This window comes from Rhinolophus ferrumequinum, chromosome 22, assembly GCF_004115265.2.
Source record: "Rhinolophus ferrumequinum isolate MPI-CBG mRhiFer1 chromosome 22, mRhiFer1_v1.p, whole genome shotgun sequence".
Classification (NCBI taxonomy): Eukaryota; Metazoa; Chordata; class Mammalia; order Chiroptera; family Rhinolophidae; genus Rhinolophus; species Rhinolophus ferrumequinum.
Genome location: NC_046305.1, coordinates 8,085,740 through 8,111,313, shown reverse-complemented (window position 1 = coordinate 8,111,313; position 25,574 = coordinate 8,085,740). Strand labels below are relative to the sequence as shown.

Genomic DNA, 25,574 nt, shown 5'->3' with positions numbered 1-25,574 from the left:
AGGTAGGGAAGGGAAGGTGTCTATTCAAGAAAGTAAAACTCGGAGAAAATCAGAGCTGGATGCCTTTACCAGGCCTTAGGGACCACCTGGGGCAGCACCAAAGGGGAAGCAAGTAACTCATAAGGACTTCTGCCGTCCTCTGCTCCCCATTCTCCCCTGGGCCCCAGAGCCTGGGAAACACAGCCAGTGGGGATCAAGGCAGAGTAGGGAAAATGTGAGGACTCAAATTGAGGCCAAGTAGGGTAAGAAATGAACGTCATTCATGAACTTCCCAATTGTCAGCCGACACCTTAGTTAACAAGTGACATTATCTTACGTATATGTGAATTAATGACCTAACAGCAAGACCCTTCAGAAAGCGATATTGGATGGTTTGGGGCAAAGGAAATGGAAGGCATCAAGGAATAAAAGCAAAAAAAATTCGATTATTGTAAATCTAGCATGTTTAGAACTAAGAGGTTTCAAAAAAGAAGCCAGATATAAAACTATTAAATATACAGACAAAAAGTTAAGGAATGCACAAAACCTGTGTGAAGAAAACTGCAACCATTATATTACAATACAGAAATGTATCCAATTCACACGATCTAGAAGGTACTATGCTGAGATAAGTCAGACAGAGAAAGACAAATACCATGCTCTCACTTATACGTGGAATCTAAAAAACAAAATAAACGAACAAAACGGAAAAAGGCTCATAGGTACAGAGAACAAACTGATGGCTGTCAGATGGGAGGGGAGTTGGGGGCTGGGTGAGAAAGGGGAAGGGATTAGGAAGTACCAATCGGTAGTAAAGTACAGCATGGGAATATAGTCAATAATATTGTAAAAACTATGTATGGTGCAGGTGGGTACTAGACCAGTCGGGGGGGGTCACTTCTTCAATTATATAAATGCGTAAGCACTACACTGTACACCTGAAACTAACAGAAAATAATATTGCAGGTCAACTATAATTTTTAAAAAGTACAGTCACAGAAATGTAAAGTACAGCATAAGGAATATAGTCAATAATCGTCAAATAACTACGTACAGTGTCAGGTGGGTAATAGAATTACTAGGGTTATCACTTTGTGAGGTAGATAAATGTGTCTAATCACTCTGTTGCTTTGTACACCTGAAACCAGTAAAATAATCTGTAACTTTTCTGAAGGAATAAAGGTTACCCTGAATAAATGCTGAGCCATACCATGTTTGCCCAAAAGGGTAGACTTCATAGTGCAAAGCTGTCAAGTTCACCCTAAATTAAAGTATAATAAATGTTACGTAATGCCAATCAGAAGTTCAACAGGATTTGCCAGGGAAGTGGGTGGGGAGAGAGGCATTAGATAAACTTACTATAAAGTCTATTTCGAAGAGTAAATACACAAAAATTGACATTACTTTGAGGGAAAAAGTTATTCAAGACACAGTGATTTAAATAGAGCCCTTGTTCCAGTAAATAGGCAAAGAGATGAAAGGAACAGAAAAAAAGTTCAAAACTAAACCCAAGCATAAAGGGACGCTTAGTCTCAGATAGCACTGTCCTTTCAAATGAAGAAGAGATTAAAAGACGGTGCTGCTTATGTCACTGGCTATCTATTTTTTTCAAAAGTTAAGTTTACTGCCTACCTCACAATATACAAAAATAGATTTTTAGATACATTATGGAGCTGAAGCACAGTGAAAATTTTACATTAGAAGAAAATAGGGAAGAATACAAATAATAATAAGGTGAGGTGAGTCTAAGTGTGACAAGAAGCTATAAAGGAAACAACAGGTTTGCTTTAAAAAAATTAAACACTTCTACGTGGAAAAAGTTAATAGATGACACAATGGGAGGAAACATTTGTAATACATGTAACAGTCAAAGAGTTACATTCATGCCCTGTAAAGAGCTGCTATAAACCGATAATAGAGACAAGAGCTTAATTTTTAAGACTTACTTATATTAAGTAATTCACCAAAGAAGAAATACAAATGAGTCACTAAAACTGAAAATGAAAGAGTTTGGACTTCAAAAAAATTATTTTAATGAAAATTAACAATGAGAAGCCAGTTTTTGCCTGCCAGTGTTGTAACATTTTTTAACAAATGATAAATAGCATAGAGTATACTTACAGTACAGAGAAAAGGCATTCTCTGGTGTGTGTGGAAGTGTAAATTGGTACAACTTTTTAGAGAGTAATGTGGCAGTAACCATTGACAGTTATAACATAGCTTATGCTACCCCTTTCCATCCTAAAGAAATACTAGCAGAATTGCAGACATGGACGTAAACAAAGTCATTACCCAATTTCTTTCTTTTTTTTTCTTTGAAACAGGAAAACTTTGGGGAAAATTAAATGGCCCTTAGTAGAGAAATGACTGAGGATGTGGTGCTGGTCTAAGCACACAGCCATTCAAAAGTAAGAGGCTGGCCTGAGAGTACAGACTAAGAGATGGCCTGTTGTTCTGTTCATTTCTTCAACAGAATTTTACTGAGCTCCAGAATAAAAGCAGACATGGACCTAACCGGAAAAATACACGAAGAGAACAAAAAATAGTCTAGGAAATGATGACAGTGGGTGCTGTAAAGGAAAGAGTAGAAAACAGGCACAATCCTTGATGCATCTCCTTCCCATGCACCCAACACCCAGAGAGCAGACCTTAAATTCTACCATCAAACACAGATCAAAGGGTGCCACTGCCGTCCAGTTCCCCTTACACTGTGCTTCTCAGCGACCCCCCACCCCCGACCCTTCGTGCGAACGATGGACTGTAAGCCCCTGAGCCCAGTTCCCAGAGCCCTACCTTCTCGGGCCTCTGTGGGGACCTCTGCGGCCTCGTCCGTCCTCGCCTCAATCACCAGCCACAAAGCCAAGTCCATCGTGTTCCTGCCACCGGCCCAGCCCGGTCCTGGTTTGAGCCGGCGCCCTGGCCTGCTGGGTGGTTTCCAACACGGAGGGAGACCGGAGCCACCCGCAGAGGGACGTTGGAAATGTACCGGGTGGGGGGCGGGGGAGAGGCATTGCAAGTCCTCACCGAACGTCCTCCCGTGGGTGGCTTCTGGGACCTGAAGCCAAAGGCCGCATCACCAAACCAACTGTATGGCGCGCTCGTGGAGACAAACAAGAGTTAGGTTTCTCCCGCATCTCCTCCACGCGATAACAAAACGACTCCGGGGACCCGGGGACCCAAACAGCGCGACTGGAGAACCCAGCTGCATCTGGCTGCGAGAAAGATGGAGCTGGGAGACGCCGGAGGGAGAGCCTCACACATGCGCCCTCAGAAGAACAGAACTCGACAGCTGAGACTGATTCCCTGTAAATGCCCCACGTGATGGAGACGGAGGCTTATCTCGTGACTGATTGATGAGCATCCGCCAAGAGCCTCCCGGCGTCCTCAAGCCAATGACCTTACTGCTGGAATCCGGCTGGACTGTACGCCCACCCCACACACTCAGCTGTCGCTTGTTGTAACTTGTTTCCCCGAAATGCAATTCCTCTGCTATTCCCCAATAAACTCAATTTCTGGTAACTTGGGCTTGCCTCAGTTTACCTCTTTATGTAGGTTGGCAGTTGTCACAGTGACTACGGGTCTACTGGCATTGAAGTGCCTGAGAACGCTCAGCCTACTGCTGTGTGATTACAGTCCCACACACGAATGCGTTGTTTGATCCAAAATACCATCAGCAAGCAGGCCCATAAAAACTCTTGCCTCTGCTTGGAATGTTCTTTCACCTCATCTCCGCATCCCTGGCTCTTGTCATTTCTAAATGGCACTTCCTCAGAGAGGCTGTCCCTCTAATGTAGTTATCTCTAGCTCAGCACCTTATTTTAATTCTCTGCAGTGTTTATCATTATCTGATAATTTATGTTTATTTATTCGCTTGTTTGTTTCTTTTCTCCATCACCACCTCTACCACTAGGATATAAGTTTAAAGGGAGCAAGGAGCTTATGTGTCTTGTTCATCATTCTATCCCCTAAACAATGCTTGGTACCAGCAGGTGCTTAATAAATGTTCATTGAATGAACAAAGAATCCTGACATTATAACGGGGGACTGTACGCCTGCTTTAAGTGCGTCCTTGGATCAGAAAAGCCTGGTCTTGAATCCTAGCTCTGCTACCCTTTGACCTTAAGAAAGTTACTTAACATCTCTGATACTAAATCAGTTTTTTTCACTTACAAAATGGAGTTAGTAACAATTGATTTATGGAGTTGTGGGGAGAATTAGTAAACATAAATGTAGGGGGCTTTGCAAAATCATTACAAAAAGGGAGTCAATAACTTACAGTTACTATTACTATTTACCTACTTCATGGCTTGGCTTAGGGCAAGAATAAGTCCTGTGGTAAGTATCCTGTTATTTTCAAATGACAGGACATTGTCTTATCTGTCTTGTGAGCCACAAGATGATATAGCCTTGGCTGCAAGGCAGAGAAAAACACACCCTGTATTCACCTCCCTTCAAAAGTGGACCCAGCCACCAGCCACCTCCCCATGCCCCTCCCAAAACAAAGCAGTTTTCTCACGTTCTTTTGGAAAAGTAGGAAGAGAAAATTAGCCGTCGTAGTCAGTGCCACCTGGGACCCCAAGAATAGCGTGCTACAGGAAGTAGAAACCATCTCAGTTCCCCTGCATGGCATTCTCCTCTTTGCCACCCTCCCAGCCCCCTGAAGAAGCCTTCAGAATTTCTTAGAAGCCAGAACACAACCCATCAAATGATGCGAAGAGGATGCTGAGGTTTGAGATGTCTTCACTTGTAGCTCAAATTTCAGAGTTCTGTTTAACACCTTTAAGTCCTTCTCACCAACTGAGTCATGGCTGTTTTTTCTTCTCAATGACGACGTGGGGTGAGAAGAATAAAATGCATTTCATGTTACTAGAATCTCCAGTTTCTTTAATCTACAGTCTTTTATCTCTGTTACGAAGGTCTAGAATCTCAGTTCAATTTATTTAAGGCCAGAGACCTTTGCAGCTTCCTGAATCTTTCTCCTACCCTCTCTTTCAATCAGGAACAACTCCTAGAACCTTCTCTTCCAGGAAATGTGTACTAAGTTCCCTTCCACAGACTGAAAGTGGTGTTGGGTGGGGTGGCGTGTGTGAGAAAACTGAGACCTCAATCAAATGAAAGTAAAAGACATTTGCCCAGAGAAATATCTGAGAGACTAAGAGATGCCTGTCCAACTCTCCAGCCTCCATCGCAAAGGTTCTTGTCTTGCATATGGTGTCTTGCGTGTGTGGATATTTTCAGAGTCCGAGGCCAATCAGGGCGGTCTCTTACTAACTCACGTTGTCTTTATGTGGTTCACCCACAGAAGGCCAGGGCTATGACACAAGAAACAAATGCTATCCCTTCTGAGATGAGCAGCTGGAGGAGGGGAATTCCCCAGCAGCTCACATTCACGGACGAAGAGTTTGTCCAGAGACAACTCTGGGTTAAGTAGAGGATTTTAGCTCCACTGAAGGATAACAAAGAGCTTCAATGTTGTCTCACCAGTCAAATGTTCAAGCATCAGGCTATTTAATTATATTTCAGGATTAAAAAAAAGGGGGGAGGGCATCAAAATGCATATCGCCAGGCTGTGAATGTAATGAGCACAGAATATATTCAATATATTCAACTGACATTTATAGAGAACCTGACACACGCCAACTGCTTTTATGTGTATTGCGTCATATATCTTAAAAGACAGTAAAAGCGAGAGGCATCTGAGAAAACTTCGTAAAGGCTACGGACATGTAAGATCTTTTTATTTTTATATCTCAGCATTAGATGTACCTGTTGTGCTTGTGACTTCCCCCTTGTAATGTCTCTAGTTGGTTGGCTCACCACTTACCAACCACCCCCTCCTCCATTGCTCCCTACCTCCTTACCACTTGCGTCATTTTTCTGTATAGCGCTTACTACCATATATAATTTATTAGATATTTATTTGCTCCTTCTTTATTGTCTATTTACCATCTCTCTATTAAAATACAGCTGCACTGTGGACTTTCTATTTCACCGTATCCACAATACCTATGGCAGTTTCTGGTACAGACATTAAATAAACACTTGTTGAGGAATGAATGATTGAGCGTATGCCTCCTTTCAAGGACTAGGGACTGTTGGTGACGCATTTAAGGACATAATTGTGGCAGATTTGGAGGACGACAATGATACCTACTACCCAATTTTAAGTGTGACTTCTATTATGTGTGTCATAGGTTATCTCTCTCCAGACCTTCAGTAAAATTTGTCTACACCCAACATCTATTGTAGTGGTGCCCTGAGGGAAATAAAGGCATTCCACAATGGGAATGACAGGAGCCTGGAAGAGCATCCACTGCCAGAATGATGACAGCTGGGAAGATGCCAGATGACAGCTGGGAAGCCTGTTATAATGTGGACTTCCCAAAGAATGGGGTTCTTCCCAGAAAACATGGGGAGAACACTGGACTTTCCACAGAATGTGAGATTGAGGTCCATGTCATTCTCTTGAGAAGTAGAAGAAAGGGTGACCCCCTAGGGCTGAAGGAGCCTCCAAGTGGGAGAGGGAGGGACGTCTGCATTGTACTTTTCTCTGAAAATGTACCAGCTACCGTGTTTCCCTGAAAATAAGACCTAACCAGAAAATAAGCCCTAGCATGATTTTTCAGGATGACATCCCCTGAACATAAGCCCTAATGTGTCTTTTGGAGCAAAACTTAATATAAGACCCGGTCTTATTTTCGGGGAAACACGGTAGACTGGTGGAGGAGTATCTCCCAGTAAAGTGGAAGTTTGGCAAAAGTGAGACATTCATCGCTGAGGTGATGCTTTCCTACCTTCTGAGTGAACTATGAGGAACAGAATACCCACTTAGCTCTCTCTGTTTTCAGGGCTGGTTGGTTTCTAGATGAATCCCAGAGGTCCCTGGCTACCATCGATTTGTGACTAAAGTTCATTTGTGAGCCTGAAGACCTAAGGAATGGGGTTTTGATTCTTTTTTCCTAGGATCATTTCATTCTGCCTCCGGATTATCCAAAACCCTGGGAAAGGAAAAAAACACCAACAACAAAAAAACCGGAAAGTAAAAATGTCTCATTAGAACATCAGAACTTAATCAAACTCCTTTGAAAAATATAATTTAACATGTGGACCCGGCTTAACTCCTTAAGGACCTCTTCTAGTCTGGCTCGGAGGGGCCCCACTTCTCTCTCCAATTCTCCTCTTTCAATGAGTTTATTGTTTCAGATTCGTCACTCTCGCAATGATGGTCCTAGCAGAGCTCTTTTCCTGTTAAGCTGTGGTAAGTCGACACCTACTTCAGAGAATATAAAGTCACCACTCTGGGGGGCTTAAAAAAACAACATCGTTTTATGTGTTTTCAGTTGTTTGAAAAGAAAGAAAACCTCAACCTACTGAACCAGGAATAACCCCCCCCTTTTTTTTTAGTGTTCTACTTTGGCTTTAGCATTTCATAAAGGAACAATGGCAGATCCCATTTTTAAAGAGCACATTCAAAAGTTTGGGGTTTTTGACTTTTCTTATGTTACTACCGAGGTAAGGAAAAATAATGTAGGGTCCTAAAGAAACTGTTAACATCTCCCCTGGAGCCAGTACTTAAAGCAGAGTAAGCTAGGACTCTGTCTTCAGAAAATGTCAAAGGTATCTTAGTAGAGCTCAGGCTTAGAGGGATCAAAGTGCCAATACAGCTACTACTACTAGCTTACGGCATCATGTCATCTCAGGATGCCCTGGAGCCATTTCCACTTCCTCTTCGCCCTGGTACCATTATCTAGAAGGGTCCTGGACGACACACACACACACACACACACAGAGTCAGACAATTAAGTTCGTGAACTCATCCTAGAAAAAGTGCTCCATACCTCATTGCTGAATATCACTATGGTCACTTTTGAAGTACTCCCCTTGGGAAGCTATGCACCGACACCAGTGCCTAGTCCACCCTTCAAAGCAATTTTGGAACTCTTGTTCTGGAATGGCCATCAGAGCTGTCATCATGTTACCCTTGATGTCCTGAATGTCATCAAAATGTCTTCCTTTCAAAATTTCCTTTCTCTTCGGGTAAAGGAACAAGTCATTGGGGGCCAGATCAGGGGAGTTGAGAGGGTGTTCCAATACAGTTATTTGTTTCCTGGCTAAAAACTCCCTCACAGAGAGTGCTGTGTGAGCTGGTGCATTGTCGTGATGCGAGAGCCATGAATTGTTGGCAAAAAGTTCAGGTCGTCTAACTTTTTCACGCAGACTTTTCAGCACTTCCAAACAGTAAGCTTGGTTAACTGTTTGTCCAGTTGGTACAAATTCATAATGAATAATCCCTCTGATATCAAAAAAAGGTTAGCAATATCTTTGCAACAAATTCACAAACTTATTTGTCAGACCTCGTAAACCGGGGGTGCCAAAAAAACATATATATGTGACTTGTATTCATCTTTTGTTATCAGTATATATTGAGTATTACAATTTTAATACAGTTTTTTCCTTTCTTATAATGTGTAAACATTTTTTTGGCACCCTCTGCATATATTTGGAGAGAAAATGTTGGGGCAATCAAGCTGCAATAATATGAGATGATGTTGTGAAAATAAGGTGTCTGAAATCAAATTCCAAAGGAGGTATGGTAATTTCTAATGATGACAAAGTCTAGCCGGAGGCTATGGTAATGAGTGGTTGTTGAAGAAAGAAAAAGTTCATTGTGAGTGATCACGGTGAGAATGCAAGAAACCAGGTATTGGATGGATCCCTCTGATCAGTGGCTTCTTCTGGAGAATGAAGTGCCTTCATAGGGTGGCTTGTTAATAATGGTAGACACCATTTTTACATACTACTATGTGTCAGATACTTTATGTCCATATTAGCCCTTTTCTGTCCAAGAGTGGTCAAGGGACCTGCGCAGCGATTGTATAGTTAGTATGTGGAGGACCAAAGATTCAAAATCAGGTTTTGAACCAAAGTCTGTGCCCGTTCCATTGTGCCATGACTCCCCCAGGAATAGATGAGTTGTCATCAAATCTACGGGAAGTTGGGTGACTTTAACACTGGCAATAATACTATTAATGGAAACTTTGGATAATGGTGATGGAGAGGGAAGAGAACACAGCGAGAGGAGGAGAGCCCAGCAAAGAGGGAAAGATTGGCTTCACGGCCCTGCTCACCCCAGCAAGCTCTCCTTAAGGTGGACTTAAGTCATAATGAACGAAGAAGCCATGGAAGGAAGAAATAATACGAAAAAAACCCACAAATCTTCGTGATTTCTAAAACGTACATTCATAATGTTTATCTGTATTCTAAAATATAGTTTTTATTACATGTATTCTTTTCTTTAAAAATGCGCGAAATGTATATAAATACTGGTTATATTATAGGAAAACAGCATCACTAGCTGACAGAGTTTTGAGGACTGTTAGAGTTGGTTACCAAGAAGCATTCAGTCTACCACCAAATGCACATTCACCATTTCCACATCCTCTCTACTGACGTCACTGTAGTCACACACACACACACACACACATGCACACACGCACACACACATTCGTACAATTGCACTGGAAATATACATGCTGTCTAGGGAATGGACTAAGTCCCTGAAAGACCTCCATTGTTCTCTGGTAGCGTCGCCTGGCAGCTCAGGCTATGGATTTAGAAGTAAAACCGCTGCCCATGGGACAGTGGCCCTTCAGTCTCTGTAGCTTATCATGCAAGCTTCTTTCTCCACCCCGTACACACTCATGTCACATCCATATATCTGAAAGACGGCCTCCCCTGAGGTAGATAGTAGACCCACCCCAAGAGGTGGTGAGTTCAAAGAGGTGTCCTTTCCAACATGCCAAACACTCTTGGCCACTTAAGATGGATGCAGGACACCCCGGCAGCTGCTTGTCCCGGCGTCTGCATCTTGACCTGGCAGCCCAAAGGGTTATGTCCGTCAGTTATACTCCTCATCCTGTCTGGCTCACGGACCTTAGGTGAGATGAGGAACTGCAGGCCTGCAGGCCAGACCCTGCAGGGTCAAGGTCCTCAGGGTTTACGTCTCTCTTGACCTCGGATGGGCCTAAGAAAACCTCCTTCAAGACCTGTCACATAATGGAGGGAATCCCAAAGTGCTTTCCTCAGAGCTTATATAAGCCGAAAAATGTCTTAGATTCCTCAAAATTGACCAGCGTAAGCGCAGACACGTTGACGTATAAATGGTCAGCTGAGGTGAGGTTGAACACGGCCCCCAGGTAGCTGCTGCGGGCCCACATCCGGCCGGCGGTGCAGTAGTCCATCATCTTCCCCTCCATCAGCACCAAGTCCTTCGGGTACCTCGAGTTCCTCACGTAGACCCTGTGACTCAGGGGCTGGTTGTTGCAGGCCTGACCCCGGAAGTTCACTTTGGAATACACAAAGTAGGGCCCGGTGTCGTTGATCACAAGGCCGCCCCTTTTATACTTGACCCCGGAGACCAGGGCAATGCCGTAGGTGTCTTCCCACTCCAGAGGAATGGCTCTCGTGCTGGGCTTGCCTGAAACCAAATCAGAAAGGAGCTTTCAGCCAGCAATCCTCACACGCCCAACCAACGGGCATCTGGCACAAAAGGGTGGGCCCTTCCTTTCGAGCAAATGTTGTTTATCTTCAACGCCTTCATCAAATTGTCAGCCTCGATTTTATCATCCACACCACTGGACAGTGATATATACCCCTAATCAAGTGCAGGTAGCACTTACTGGCTCAATGGTTTTAGCTTTCCAGAACAAAGGTTCTATGATCTTCAGAACTAGCACCAAAACTAGGCTTCGAGGTCCCTCCTTGAGGGGAAGAGCCAAATCCAAGGACCTCTAAAGTTCCACAGTTGGAAAGGACCCCAGGGATCATCTGGTCCAATTCCTCACCTTCAGTTCCCCGTTTGGGGCTAAAATCTCCTTTCCTTTGTGTCCCCACACCGTCAGAAGAGGACGCTCTCCAATACCGAACTGATGACTGTTGTACCTGTCTTTCCCTATGAGACTGTAAGCCCCTTGAAGGCAGGAACATGTGTTATTTATCTCCACGTCCCCAAGGCATGGCACAAACACACGTATAGGTGCTCTATAGATGTCTGTCGAGCCAAACTGGATCATTCTACAGCGTCTGCCTAAATAATTGCAGGGACCGTGGCACACTGGTGGGATTCTACTTTCCCTGATACTTAGCCACTTTGCCTGGACTTCACACAGGGAGTGAGTGCCCCACCATATTGCCACCACTTCACTCCATGACACGACGACCTGCTGGGCCCAGGCTGGGCCTCTCCTCTCACTCCTATTTCTACTCTTGGACAAAGCAGAGAGAAGCTGTTTCAAAACACCAGGGAATCACTAACTAAAATAGCTTCTCATTCCCCACCTCCCCCAGCTCTTACTCCATGGAAGAGTGAGCTCCTTGTGGAAATCTCTCCATTTCCCCAGCGGAGAGCTGGGCCTTCTACAGAGTAGGGCCTCACGATGTGGGTGAGTTTGACCTCACGAGAAAGATGTGATCACTCGGGTTTCAAATCACTAGCTCCCCCAGATCACAGGAACAGAAACTGACCGGCGGTTCTGTTTCTCCCAAAGGCTGCCCAGCCCCAACTGCACCTTCCACATACAGACCTGTTAAATGGGCCATTTTCCGCAGCTCCCTTTTTTCAGAGGGTGGGCTGGGTTGACCTGTATCACAGAGAGATGAAAGATATATGTAAACAGGAGATACCAACTGTTCTTCTGGTGGGACTCCAACAGGACATTTAAATAAAAGAGATTGTTTTAAAGCATAAATGACAGCAGTCTAATGTATACGAATCATACAAATCCAACCCATGGAACTCTCAGCCACCTGCATTTCAGAGAGGTAAAAAAGAAACCCAATTAACACTGTCACAAGTATAAATTATAATGTTACAATAAAACAACATAAAGATCGATTTATAAAGAGCTGCCATATCAGTTATTGCATTTAGCCCTGTGACATAGAGATTATTATCCCACCTCATAGGTGCAAAACGAGCTTAGAAGTTGAGTGGCTTGTCCAAGAAGATTCAGCTACTCAGTATCAGAGTGGGACCCATATTCGGGTCCCCTGACTCCAAATCTGGGGCTCTTTCAGGTCTGCTCGGCTGTCCCTAGGACTCTTGGAACTCATCTCCTGACCATTACGTCTTCCCCCAGGGGGCATCCTATGATCTGCCCCAAATATATTATCCTGCGATCTCCAACACCTCGAATGGCTCCTCCTTCAACATGTAACTGTGTACGTTTCCCCCAGCCCGTGATCTCTGCCTCTCTGTCCAGCCTTACCTCTCCTCCATCACTCACAAGGGACTCTGTATACACCAGGGGTCTGGTCTGACCTGAATGTACCTGGCTTCCCTGCCTCCATGCCTTTGCACATGCTGTTCCTTCTGCCTGGAATGGCCTCCCAGATGATCTTGCTGTCAAATTCCTATCAACCCGTCAGAAATACCTCTGTGTTTGAGAAACCCTCCCAAGCCTTTTTAATCGAATACGATGTTTCCCTCCTTTGAAACCCAGAATCACTCTGTCTTCACCTCCCTTGTCAAGTCTGACTCCCCTTTGCTGTGGTAACTGTATAACTTGTCTTATCCTCCCAAATAAATGGCAAATTCCTTACGATGTGTTTAACCCACCAGTGTTTAGCTCAGTTTCTAACATGACCAGTAAATGGTTGCTAAATTAAATTGAAGGAGTTAAAATAGACAACAGTTCTCAAAACAGACACTACTTCTCTGAGTTCAATTATTCAATGAAATAGAACTACCACTTAGCTAATGAGTTGAGCTGGGACATTCTAGAAAGATCCATAGAATGGTGCTTGTGCACAGCAGGCCCAGTGTGATTCACCTGCAAAACTCACCAATGACGTGAGAATGCCCCAAGCAACCGAGAACATCACCCAAGCCATCACTACCTCTGCAGCGACTGGAGACTGCCACCCACCATGAATGAGGAGTTAGTGAACAGGAAAGCAACACTGAGTCTCTTCTGCATTCCTGTACCACAAGCCGTCCGTGCGGCTGATCTGGCATTCAGCCATGTTCTGACAGGAAATGGCACAGAGCACCACATGTCACATAGCTTTATATCCCTCACAGAGCCTTGTACTATGTGATTCTCATAGAAGGTACTCAGTAAAAATATCTCCTGGGTCAATATTGGAATAAAGAAGCTGGAGATATACCCCACTCTGGTGATGACTGTCTCCTGCCCCGAGGTCTTTGCACACGCCACTCCAGGACTGGAATGCTTTCTCCTATCCTCCCCCTACACACACACACACACACACACACACCTCGGAGGGAACTTTCCAGATCACTCTATCTTAGGTCGCACTTAATACAATTAATTTGAAGTGATGCTGCCTGTTTGCTTGCTTTTGTTTATCTCCTCCAGCTTGCTAAAATCTCCATGAGGGTAGGCCCCTGGTCTCTCTCATTCTCAGCGGTCACTTCCCACCCAACACCCAGGCTGACACATAGAAAGCACTCCTAGAACCTCTGTGAATGAATACAAGATTTCATGAGTTGACTGGAAAAATGGAAAATGAAAAAGAAGCACACACGAAAGTTTAAATAATCTGTAATAGTGCCTCGCCGAGAAAAATCACTATTCGTGTGTCGAGGTACAAATCCTCCTAGTTCTTTACTAAGAATATAAAAATATGCATATATGTGGGTATAGTCAATATTAAACTAAACATACTGCTTTATAACCTGTTTTTGCTTATCTAATACTATACGATGCACAGTCTCCATGGCATTAAGTGTCCTGATTCATGGTTTTCAGTTGCTACACATGAGGCTCTCATCTCAATACAATACAGTGCATTTAACTAACCTCCTATTAAGAGACATTTATGTTTCTTCTGAACTGTTTATTATAAATAGGCTGATAAGGAGGTGATGAACACCCTTCCATATAAATTTTCAGGCACATCTTTGATTATTTTCTTAACATAAATTCGTACTGATGAGATTACAAAAGTAAATTAACAGTTTTAATCTTTTGATACATTTTTTCCAAACTGCTCTTCAGAAAAGGTACAGCAATTTACATGACCCCTGGCTGTCAATTTAATGTTTAAGCAGGACCTTTTCTCTCATATTTTTGCCAGTCTGGGCTTTTTCATTTTATGTATTTAACCTTTACTAATTTGATGGATGAAAATGGGTATTCCTTGTTTTAATTTGCATCTCTTATTAGTCAAGTTGCTCATTTGATTTCCATGGGATAATTCACCAATTTCTGGTTGATCTGGAGAAGACAATTGTTTTTTGGAGTTGGTAGACCTGACTCATCTGTTCACTTGACTTTTAATCACTAAAATGACTCCAGAATGTGGGTGAAAGATGAGTAATTAGGTACCTGTGTCACCAGCCACATTCCATTGATTTTCAAAGCTGTTTTAGTTTAGAAACCTTCCAGAGCCTTAATTTTTTTCTACCAAATATTTCTACTCTGCTTGTGTATGTGTGGACTTTCTAACACTTAGGGACTCAGACCCAGAACCGGGACCAGAGCGTCCTAAGGTTGGGCTCCGACAGGAGCTTACATTCGAGGGCAACAGAGAGATGGGTCGCCTGCACTGGGCACAACCTCAGAGACTGGGTGGCCAGTGCTGCCTTCTGCTTTCTCGTCCATTTCTAAGGGTGAGATTTACTTATTGTCTTTGCAGGGCGTCTCGCTTGTCTTCTTTGTTTCTCACTCCATGAGCATCATAGCGAGATGGGAGTTGCCTTATTTCATGAGGCATCAGTCCATATACAGGAGAGCCCTGGAGGTGACAAGGCACCAGGAGCCTGTGTTCCTTCTGGCCCCAGTTCCACACCAGTGGTCTTGGGCAAGTCACCTAACCTGTCTGGTATTTTGTTTCTCTTCTGAAAAATGAGATGACTAGACCAGATGCTCTCTAAGCTCCCTTCCAACTCTTACCAAATCTAAATGTCGATAAGTCTTAGTTTGATGAGCTGGTGAAAATCTTAAATCTATCTCTCCAGTTTCCAAAACTATGTTCTGAAGTTTCATGAGGCCATTGCTCAACATTTCCATCCTCTCCCTGTTCTAGGTCTCATACAAAGAATTTTCCTTTATTGCTAAAAGTAGCTCACGATTGCCTCTGTGCATGAAGCTGGAATACCCTTCGAATAATGGCTGGAGTCTTTCCCCAAGCTTTCTAGTGACTGCAAAAGAACCATCCTACGTGGATGACTGATTTTGCACTTATTTTAAAAAAAGCTTTTAAACATATCCTATAAAATATGTTTTAAAACTCTTGGCTCTTGAGTAACATCTTTGAGAGTTTAAAGAGGAGGAAACCTTTCCTATAAACATCGCTCTCTTCCTCCACTGCCCCTTTTCCTGAGGACTTACAGCCACCACCCTGTGTATGGGAACCAGGAGGCCGGAGGAAGGGGACTAGCCTGGGGCCAGCTGCTCAGGGGCAAAGGTCCAGGGATGTACTTGTGTGCATCTCTTCCCAAAGGCCAGTGGGAATTATTTTGAATGGTGTGCAGTACCCAGATACACTGATTTTGCACAGTAAAATTCATTCACAGGTTAGGGCAGCTCAAGGAACCCAAATGACCAGAGATTCCGAATTCGCCAGGATTGCTCCGTTAGCATGCATGTGCCCGGGAATGGATGCTTTTCCTCATGGGAGCCGCCTGCAATTCAAGGCCTTCCACCCACATGGTTCAGCACGGAGGGCTATCTTTGGAAGCTCAATGGCCATGCATAAAAGGACTCACCTATTTGCTTCTCCAGAGATGATGCTATATGCCTTTGGCTGGTGGACTGGCAAAAAAGAAAAAGACACATAATCAACATGAAGTTCTTTAAGCGAGAGGCAGAATTATCAACTAAACCCAGCCCTGGAAAGGGACTCTAACTACCGCAGAAGCTCTCCTGACTCTGACTTTGGCCGAGCCGCTGTGCCTCCCCATGCCTCAGCTTTGTGATTCGGAATAGTTCCGATATTTTTAAGCATTAAGAAACAAAAATATGAAGATGGGCCATTTGAACAGATTCACTTCTACACAAGACTCAAAGTTCTTTTTCTTTCTCGGATCACCAAGTACGCGGCTCAGCAGGCTGACTTGTCACAGGACACAAGAAGATCTGTCCCTGCCATTCCTATTACAGCCTTGATCCTTTCTTTCCCCAACAGAAAATATTCCTTTTCCTCATGGGAACCACCTGCAATTCTCTGTCGAATAAAATGTCTAGAACGACCCATTTCTGAGACAGGAAGCAAGGATTGGAAAGCCCTGTGCAAGACTGCGGTCCCCGTGGACCCCTGCACGGTGACAGAGCTGTGTGACCCCCCCGTGCCTCCAGGGCACAGCAATCCACACGCCAGCTTACCTCTCTGAGCTCAGCCAGCTCCTTCTGTAGGTGGAAGAGCTGAAACATCCCCAAGCCCAATCCAACCAGGGCCACCAGCACCATGAAAAACATCACAAGGAGACACAGGCCTGCGCTGTGGTCCCTTTGCTTCTTCAGAGGTGGCAGTGGCAGTGGCGGCAGCGGTGGCAATGGCGGCGGTGGTGGTGGCGGCGGCAGTGGTGGTGGCCTCCTTTGACCAGGCCTTGCAGGCACCGAGGACGGACACGGGAGGACTGAGCCTGGAGGGGCCCAGGGAGAGCTGGCACTGCTGTCCACCCAGTAGATTTGGGGGTACGGGTAGTTCAAGGGCTGCTGCATGGCAGCCAGTGACTCGGGACGCCCCAGGCAAAGGTTTTCCTTCTCGATCCCGGGGAGTCCCAGGGATCAAGGAGGGGACCTCTGCTTCTGACTGACCAAGGGAGGGGAAGCCAGCTCCTTCTTTATAGAGTTTCCATAGCCCAGGGAAACACCTCTCTTTCGTTTTTTCTTTCTGCTTCTCAGAGAGAGACACCCACTCACTTTGCATCTGAAGGTGAGAAGCCTCAAGAAGCTCTCAGCACAAAGCCCAGGAAGTTGCCACCCACAATTTTCTGATGAAAGCCTTCAGAGCCCCAATGATTGCTCCTGCTACCTGAAAGGCTGGTGGGATAGGCTGGTCTCTCCAGCCCTGTGAGAGCAGGTGGAACGGGGTGCAGCCCTCTGTGGTTTTGGCCACTGCCCAGCTATGGCGACCGTGGCCATGGGACGCGTTCAGACACTGAGGGGCAAGACCATGGAGTTGTGGCCACAAGCGTCGTTTTCACATTTTACCTTTTGCATGAGGGAGGGAGTCATCGGCCTGCTGCCATCCCTTCCCCGCACCCTGACTTTGCAAAGCACTGTAACTTGCAGGTTAAACACCTTCCCCACCCACTCTGCAAAGATTAGATCAGAGGTTGCAAAGCAGTGGCCCCTGTGCCTTGGGGAACCCACAGACCTGCTCTGTGCCTCACAATGTTTTTGCTTTTCATTAGTCGTCTTCTTTTAAAATTGGGATATTTCACATTAAAAATATATACTTCTCTTCTGTTTGGAAACATTAGAATATTGGACACCCTTGAGGCCATGTCTGCGAACCTGATCAGCTGGAGCAGGGCAGCAGCTGCCCCCAAGGATGAGACATCGGTGCTCCAGGCTGCCCCACCTGTACCACCTTCCACCCGCCACACAGCACCTCCCATGGGTGCCTTCCTGGTCCCATAGGCATTTCTGTTTGCAGCCACTGTTATGGTTATCAGGGGAAATGCATGGGGCCCAGCTCAATTTTCATTTCAGATAAACAAAAAATAATTTTTAGGATAAGTATGGCCTAAATATTACATGGAATATACTTAAAAAAAAGTATTCATTGTTTATCTGAAGTTTAAATGTAACTGATTGTCCTATTTCTTTGTCTTTTATTAAAGATGGCAACTCTATCTGGACTGACCCCACCTTTCCCTCCGGCCTCAGGTACCACTGATATGCCAGTAACTTCCAAGAGCTCAGCTCCAGTCATAATCATTCTTCCATATAAACCTCCCATAAATCCCTATGTTGCCATTTTATTGGAGGGCTATACTTTTCCAATTTCATTAGCTTCTGTATCATGCTTTGGCATCTCTGTGACTAGCATTCTGGCTCTTCACCTGTACCAAACCAACACCAAACATGTTTCCCTGCCATGTTCTGCCCACCCCACCCCTCCCTCACGCCCTGTACAACCTGTTTCACCTGAGGTCACTCTTTCTGGTGACAACTCCCACTCCTCGCTCTTCTCTCCCCCAACATTTAACTAGTCACCCAGGACTGTGGATTTCATCTGAGACATGTTCCTCCCATCGCACCTTCTCCGCTTCCATTTTTCCTGCTGCGATTGCCTAGGTCAGACTTTCATTATCTCTCACCTGAAATATTGCAATGGTACCCTAACTGGTCTCTCTACCACCAGCTTTTCCCAAGCACAAGTCACCCTGCAAAATGCTGCAAGAATGATGTTTTTTTTAAAAAATCTAATTATCTCACTTGCTTACCGAAACCTTCTGTTGGAAGGTTTGACAACAGGAGTTATCCAGATTCTTCTTTAGCATAAGACGGGCTTCCTTATAGTCTGACTCCGACAACTAGTACTCTAACAAATGGCACTGCCCCCTCTCCAGACCCTCTGCCCACATCCTACTCTCCCCTCACACAAGTGTGAGATGCATGAGACCAGAGTGACTGTACAACGTTCTCACTGTATTTTAGAGTTGGGCAGAGTTAATGTGCTTTTGGACTCACTTATGGCTTTATTCACAGTTATGAAAAATGGTAAGTTTAAAGTTAATATGTAATAACCTGGAAATTTAATTGTAAAAATTCCACCATACATGCAACAAGAAAAATAGCAAAAAAAAAAAAAAAAAAAAAAAAACACACCAAAAACCAAAACTAAAAACCAACCTTAAAGTATCCTGAAATAACTCTATCACAAATTACGCAGAACAATGTTTTTTAAACTATAAAGATTTTACCCAAAATGGCAAAGATTCTAATAAATCCCACCATTCTGGATAGGGAGGACAGAAAGAGAGTGTGGCATGATGATTATGGGTGTGTGGTTCTGGACGTAAACTGCCTGGGTTCAAATCCCAGCTCTTCCAACTTCACTGTGTGACCTGGACAGGTCACTTTCCATCCTCTGTGCCACAGTTTTCTAATCTAGAAAAATGTGCACGATCACAATGGTACCCATTGCAGAGTGCACGGTGAGGATTAAATGAGTCAAAGCATTTGATACACTGGAGACAGTCACTAGCACCAAAGTAAGCACTGAACAGAAGCCGTTATTGTCAGTGCAGTGAATCTCCCCACATACACGTCAACTATTGACATAATGTAAGTGACCTTCCTCCATTAAGGATAAAAGAAGAGGAAAGAGGTTGCAGAGAAAAGTATAAGTCAATGCCTGACATCCAGTGTCCTCAGATTCTACCAGTGAACTGATGGACAGACGGACCCCTGTGTTTCAGGCTAAGACCCCCCTCCCCACCCCCTGCTTTTTATCTCACTCTCCTACAGAAACTTCCAGCATTCTTCAGTAAAAATTATGCTGTGTTTTCACATCTCTCCCTGCCCTGATTCTTCTCTTGATTCATTCTGTGATACGAGAAATCAGAATCCTTGTAAGTGCCCGAACCACCCAAAGCCCGCCGATCTCAGGGCGACTCTGAACTGAAATAGTGACAAAGGAGCAGCCTTTCCACATTGGCATCGCTCTTTGGTAATGCCACCAAACATCACAGGATGGCAAAATCATGGGAACATAAACACCCCTGCAAACAATAACAGGCACCCATCATCGTTTGGGGTACTATCAGAACCTTGTTAATTAGCAGAAATAATCTGTGCAAAGTGGATCTCAGCTCTGTGATTGCTGAAGAAGAATATATATTTGCCTGAAAGAGAGGCTTTGAGTTAATGAATCAAAGAGCCGGCAGGCTGGCAGCCCTCCACGTGGGGAACCCAGACCGAAGGGCCTCTCTCAGTCTCACCCTACCTGCCTACTTTGCACCTGTCCCTCTGATTCTGGAACCAGGGTCCTTGAGAATGGACAGGGGAGAGAGATTCCGAGCTGGAGATTTCTTTCAGGGGAAGGGGTAAGATTGCCAGTCACAGAGATTTAATGGCTGTGGGTGAGACTTGGGAGCAAATTTAAGTGTCGGACCGAATCAGAGAACTCGCCTTGTACAAACGTGTTCAAAACTTTTAAGCATCTTACCTCATTAGCTGAAAGTTCAAATGATGTTTAATTATGGTCCCTCTAGAATTGGAATTACCTTCAGAAATGGTCCTGCATGGCAGTAGCATAGAGTGGTGCATGGTGAAAACAGCAGCTGATCGTCTCCCGAGGTGAGCAAAGGCTCCTAGCGGGAGCTTGTTTATTCACAAACACAGACGCTACCCTGTACATTTCACAAAGTACTTCCAGGCGGCTCATCCGAGTGTCTGAGTCTGCTGACACCAACACCAACAGCATAACTGTCTTGTCCCATGTCTGCCTCTCTGTTTGGTGGTATTATCCACCTTTCTAATTTTTTCCAAGCTTTGTGGTTATAAAGCTGTATCTTGCCTATTAATTTTCCTTTTTTTTTTTTTTTTGGTTTCCTGTGAGGTTGAACATCTTGTCATATACTCGTCAGACAGTCAGGTTTTCCCTTTTGTATTTCCTGTTCATACATCACACCCATTTTTTAATTGGATTTATCTCTTCTGCACTGAGTCACAGGATCTCCTTGCACTTCATATTCTAGCTATTAATCTGTGGCTACTTTTCGACATTGAAAATACCTTCTGCCACACTGTCATAAATTTCATATTTAGGCTTCAATCTATCTGGAGTTCACCTTTATTTGTGATGTAAAATAAAAATCCATGTTTGTTTTTCTCCATGTCTGAGCCAGTTTTCCCGACACCATCCATCTTCTCCCCCAGGGAATAACAGTGGTATGTTTACCACATACCAAGCTTCTACATATAGTTGAGTCTTTTTCTGGGCTCTTATTTCTGTTTCATTGATTTCTCTATTCCAGGACCAGGGTCACACAGTTTTCATAATTACAGCCTTGTAGACTGTCTTGAGAGCTAGTTATGGCAAAATTCCCCCTTATTGCTCTTGTTTTTCAAAATTGACTTAGCTGCCTGAGTATATTTAACCTCCCATTAATGTATTAGGAAAAACAAACTACCATGTTCCCAAAATGACCTGCGGCACTGTTTAATTGTACTAACTTGGGGAAAGTGTTATCTTTACAACGTTTCCACCCTATCCACCGTTTTTCATGTCTTCTATATGACCTTTACAATTTTCTCCGGGATGGTCTCACACATTCTTTCTTAGATTAATTGCTTTGTAATGTTGTGATTATACATGGTGTCTTATTTTCTGTGGCATTTTGTTTTTATTCTGTGGTAGGCAGCCTCTAAGATGACCCCCTTGTTTCTCCTACCTCCTGATATTTGTGCCCTTCTAGGATACCCTCCCCTTAAGTCTGGGCTGGACCTATTGATCCACTTCTAACTGACAGAATATAGCAGAAGTGATGGGACAGCACTTCTGAGACTAAGTTATAAAAAGACTGCGGCTTCTGGATTGCAGATGGCTGGCTTCTCATTGTAGCCTCACATTGGGGGAAGAGAGAGAGGCAGCAAGCTCTCTTGGGACTCTTAAAAGGACACTAACCCTATTCATGAGGACTTCACCTTCATAACTTCATCTAATCCTAAATATTTTCCAAAAGCCCCACCTCCTAATACCATCGAATTGGGATGCAGAGTTTTGAGTATGATTTTTGGAGGGACACAAACATTTAGTTCACAATACCCAGTTAAGTCTAGCTTGGACTCACAAACCTTGTAAGATAATAAATACACGTTATTTTAAGCCATTACATTTGGGGGTTATTTGTTAGGCAGCAATAGATAACTAATACAGATGGCTGTTACTGGTTTAAATAAATGCTCCTTATTTCGTAATAAATAATCTTGAATCTTGCAAACTTGTGGAAGTCTCTTTTTACTTCTGATTAGTGTGTCTGTGGATTTCTGATTTTTTTTTAATGTACATATATATTATGGGGGGGGGAAATGACAATATTTAATCCTCCCTTCCAATGCTTATACCTCATTCTTTCTCTTTTCTTTTTGTATTGTCTCAAACCTTGAGAACTATATGAAACAATAACTGTGATCATGAGCATCTAAAGTTTTTCACAACAAGTGTGATGTTTTCCTCAAGTTTTCGTTTTTTTGACGTATCACTTCTGTCAATAAGCTTCCTGTTCTAGCATCAGGATTTCATCAGCAAACAGATGGAACACTCACATGAGGGCAGGTTGAAACAGGCTTAATAAAAGGGACTGTTTACAAACATATAGGTACGTTGTAGGGAAATCATAAGGCATAGTATGATGCTCTAGAGCTAGAAGAAACAAGCTTCTTGTGACCACTAGGCAAAGGAAGAGACAAGTTACAGGAACCGACAAAGGGGAGAGCATAGTGTGAAGGCACCTAAATGTGAACTGCGACTTCCAGTCAATAACTGCCACCAGTCCACGGTGCCTATTTGTTCACTGGGTAAAAGTCGCAACAAATACATGCTGACCGAATTCATGAAGGCAGGAGGGTCCCAGGTCAGGAACGGGACTCCTTGGGGGGAATCAATGCAACCTCACTCAGTGACACTATGTGCCCCATCTCCTGATGACACTGCAGGTACCACGGGCCTGCTGCTGACTTTACGGTGGAAGTTTGACAACATTGCATTTTTCTCTGCCTCTCTCTGAAAAGGGCCTTGTCACTCGTTTAATTGCCACTAAATTTGATCATGTGGGTCTGCTGTTTAAAATACACTTTTGTGGCTTCCCATTGCCTTGAGAATAAAATCTGAACTCTTTCTCATGATTTCCAAGCCCTTGTGTTATCTGGGCTCTTCCTAACGCTCCAACTTATTTCACTCTACTCTCTTCCTCTCTCACCACACCATGGCCACACGGGCCTTTCCGTTCATCATGGTCAGTGCTTGTTGACCTCTTTGCCTGAGACACTGCCATTACCTGGACTGCTCTTTGCCCCATCTCTGCCCCACTTACGAATGACCAGCTCCCAGCATCCTTCAGTCACAGACCAAATATCTGTCCACTTACATGAGATAAACAAAGTTAGTATTCTCTCTCATAATACTCTGGGCTTGTTTCTCTTCTGGGACTTACGGCAGTTTTATATACACACACACACACATATAATATATATATTAGGTATATTAGAGACATATTTACATATATTTTTCAGACATGTAATATGTATTTATATATTATTTATATATAACATATGACATATATAAATAATATATATGTATATTTGTGTCTCTCTCCTGCACTCTATTGTATCCCTTGCCTAGCACAGTGCCTGACTAATATGCACTCAATACATAAATGTGGAAAAACTGTAACAGACTCCCCAAATAGTGGTTTTAGAGCACCCTCAGGTTACAACTCATTCACTTTCTCAATTTCTCATCGATTGTTGGCTCTTAAACCCAGACACGTCAGAAGACCTTTGGGAGGAACCACCAGGGTTACCCCCCCAGGCATCCATTCCCATTGTAGCCCAGTGGGGTCCCAGGGTCTTTGGTCTTTCCTGCCTCCAGATGTCCTGTCTCCAGATGACCTTCTGGCAACCCAGGGCACGTCCCAAGAAGCCAGGGGGACACTGTCCTCCTGGCTCCATGTTTCAATTTCATTCAGCGCACTCACTGTTTTTCTCATGAGGTGCATCATGTTCTGTTGCAATTAGTATCTGGTGGCCGCCTCTGACCTGGTCAAGTTCACGCAGTGGGTCTGCAGATGGACTGTCTTTTCTTCTCAGCTCTCCTATGCAAGCACAATAATGCATGTGCGCAGCTGGAACAGTGACGAAGCTCACATCTTGCTTACTGAGTCTTATCAGTGACTGACAGTCTCAGTTTCCCAAAGAGAAAATGGCCCAACATGAATTCCAAACCTAGAAGAGTGCCTGGTATTAGAGACACGCAGTAAGTCTCTGCTCTTTGAATATAGATGAGGAAACTGATGCTCAAATAAGTTAAGTGACTTGTCTAAGGTCCCACAGCCTGTTGGTGTTTGAGCCAAAGTTCTAAGCCAAAAAGGGCACAGTGTGAGAGCGACGATGAAACAAACATGCTTCGCGGTACCCGGGAGCAGCGCCCCCAAGTGCATAGGGCTGGGGGTCCACTGCCTGCAGGGCAGGGAGGAAGTGGGATGGGGTGTGAGGCTCACCCCAAACAACATCTTTTAAGACTGGAAATGCCTGGGTCTTGTGGGCTCTTTCATGAGCCTCTTACTCATGTTTCAGATGCTTCACTGCAAAAACATGTGTCACGGTGGGTTTGTGGGAAACTCAGATGCACCCAAGACTGGCTTAAATGTCAAAGTCGTTGTTTTTGTCACCCACTGTTTCCTTTGAGAGTCTGGCAGATGTTGGCCAGGGCCGTGCAGCTGGATGCCTCGAGAGCCTTCCATCATCGGGGTCTCAGAAGAAGCACGTTTTGGGCACACAGCCTTCGTCCGGCTCTGGGATGTCGTTCAGGGACTTTGCGACATCAGGAAAAGGAGAGCCTCAGCCCAGTGAGTGACGTGCGCTGGGCCATGGGCTTGTTTGTTATTTCACAAGTGAAGCTCTCTGCCCTGAGCCTGGTTTGCAATCCAGCTGCAATTCTCTTTTATTGACCCAGAAGCGTACACGGCTCCAGACTCTCCACGCCAATGTGGACATCAACCGATCAGGTCCCTTATTTCACAGATGTGGACCCGAGCCCACGGAGGTGACAGGATTTCCCCCAAGACCACAGCTGGTGTGTGGAAGAGTCAGGATGAAAGCCTGTTCCTGTCTCCTCGAGCTCCCTCTCCCCGCCCCCATGTTAAATATCAGGACATGGAAAAGAGCTCTGGTTGCCAACAGCTCTGGTTGACGCCATCCATACACGTCTTGAGCACCTAATGTGTACACAGCACGGTAAAGGGTGTGAAGACACAGCTGTGAACACAGCACAGTTTTTAAAGGAGCTCGGAGTTTGGTGGGTTGTGCCCCTCCGCTGCCTCCACGTTTCCCCAGACGCACGCAACCTTTTCTGCCCCTCAGAGTCAAAACCCTAACTCATGTTCTGTTGAGGGGAGGGGAGGACAAGGGGACGGAAGCATTTATTTCTCAACGACTACACGCCAGACACTGTGCTAGCAGCTCCACGCGTGCCCTCATTTGGCTCTCAAGCAGCATTCTAAGATGAGTAGTGTCACGTCCCTTGTGCACGACTCAGTTAAAGAAGCACGAAGTGGCTGAATTCAGGTCTTCCCACCAGATCACACTGTCACTGCAGCTTTTCTGCTCCTCTCCGCTGTCCTCTCCTCCCTCAGAGTCTCAGGTGCCTTGGACCAATGAGTCCCCCTCCCCCAACACACACCCTGACTTCCAAGCCAAGTTTCTCTTTCTCCCTTGCAAGCCCCCACACTGCCTCCCCTCCCCCCGACGCCTCCTGTTCTCACTGCTCTGGTGTTAACAGGTCACCCTGCCCCCACGGCCATACCCTCCACCACGAGCTACTCTTACCACCTGAAAAATACTGTGTTCCAGGCACTGAGGCGTCCAACCTCCCTTCTTCCCACCCCCTACCAC

The 25,574-nt window shown here is 44.6% G+C and overlaps 1 protein-coding gene across 1 annotated transcript; it reads right to left on the bottom strand.

Moving 5' to 3' along the window:
* Positions 1-9,289: 9,289 nt before the first annotated feature.
* On the bottom strand, positions 9,290-18,041 carry FASLG (Fas ligand). Its single transcript, XM_033092012.1, has 4 exons — positions 16,329-18,041; positions 15,713-15,758; positions 11,562-11,618; positions 9,290-10,456 (listed from the first exon to the last, which is right to left on the bottom strand). The coding sequence occupies exons 1-4, from the start codon at positions 16,665-16,667 to the stop codon at positions 10,062-10,064; spliced, it is 837 nt and encodes a 278-aa protein (XP_032947903.1). The 5' UTR covers positions 16,668-18,041; the 3' UTR covers positions 9,290-10,061.
* Between the last annotated feature and the right edge of the window lie 7,533 nt (positions 18,042-25,574).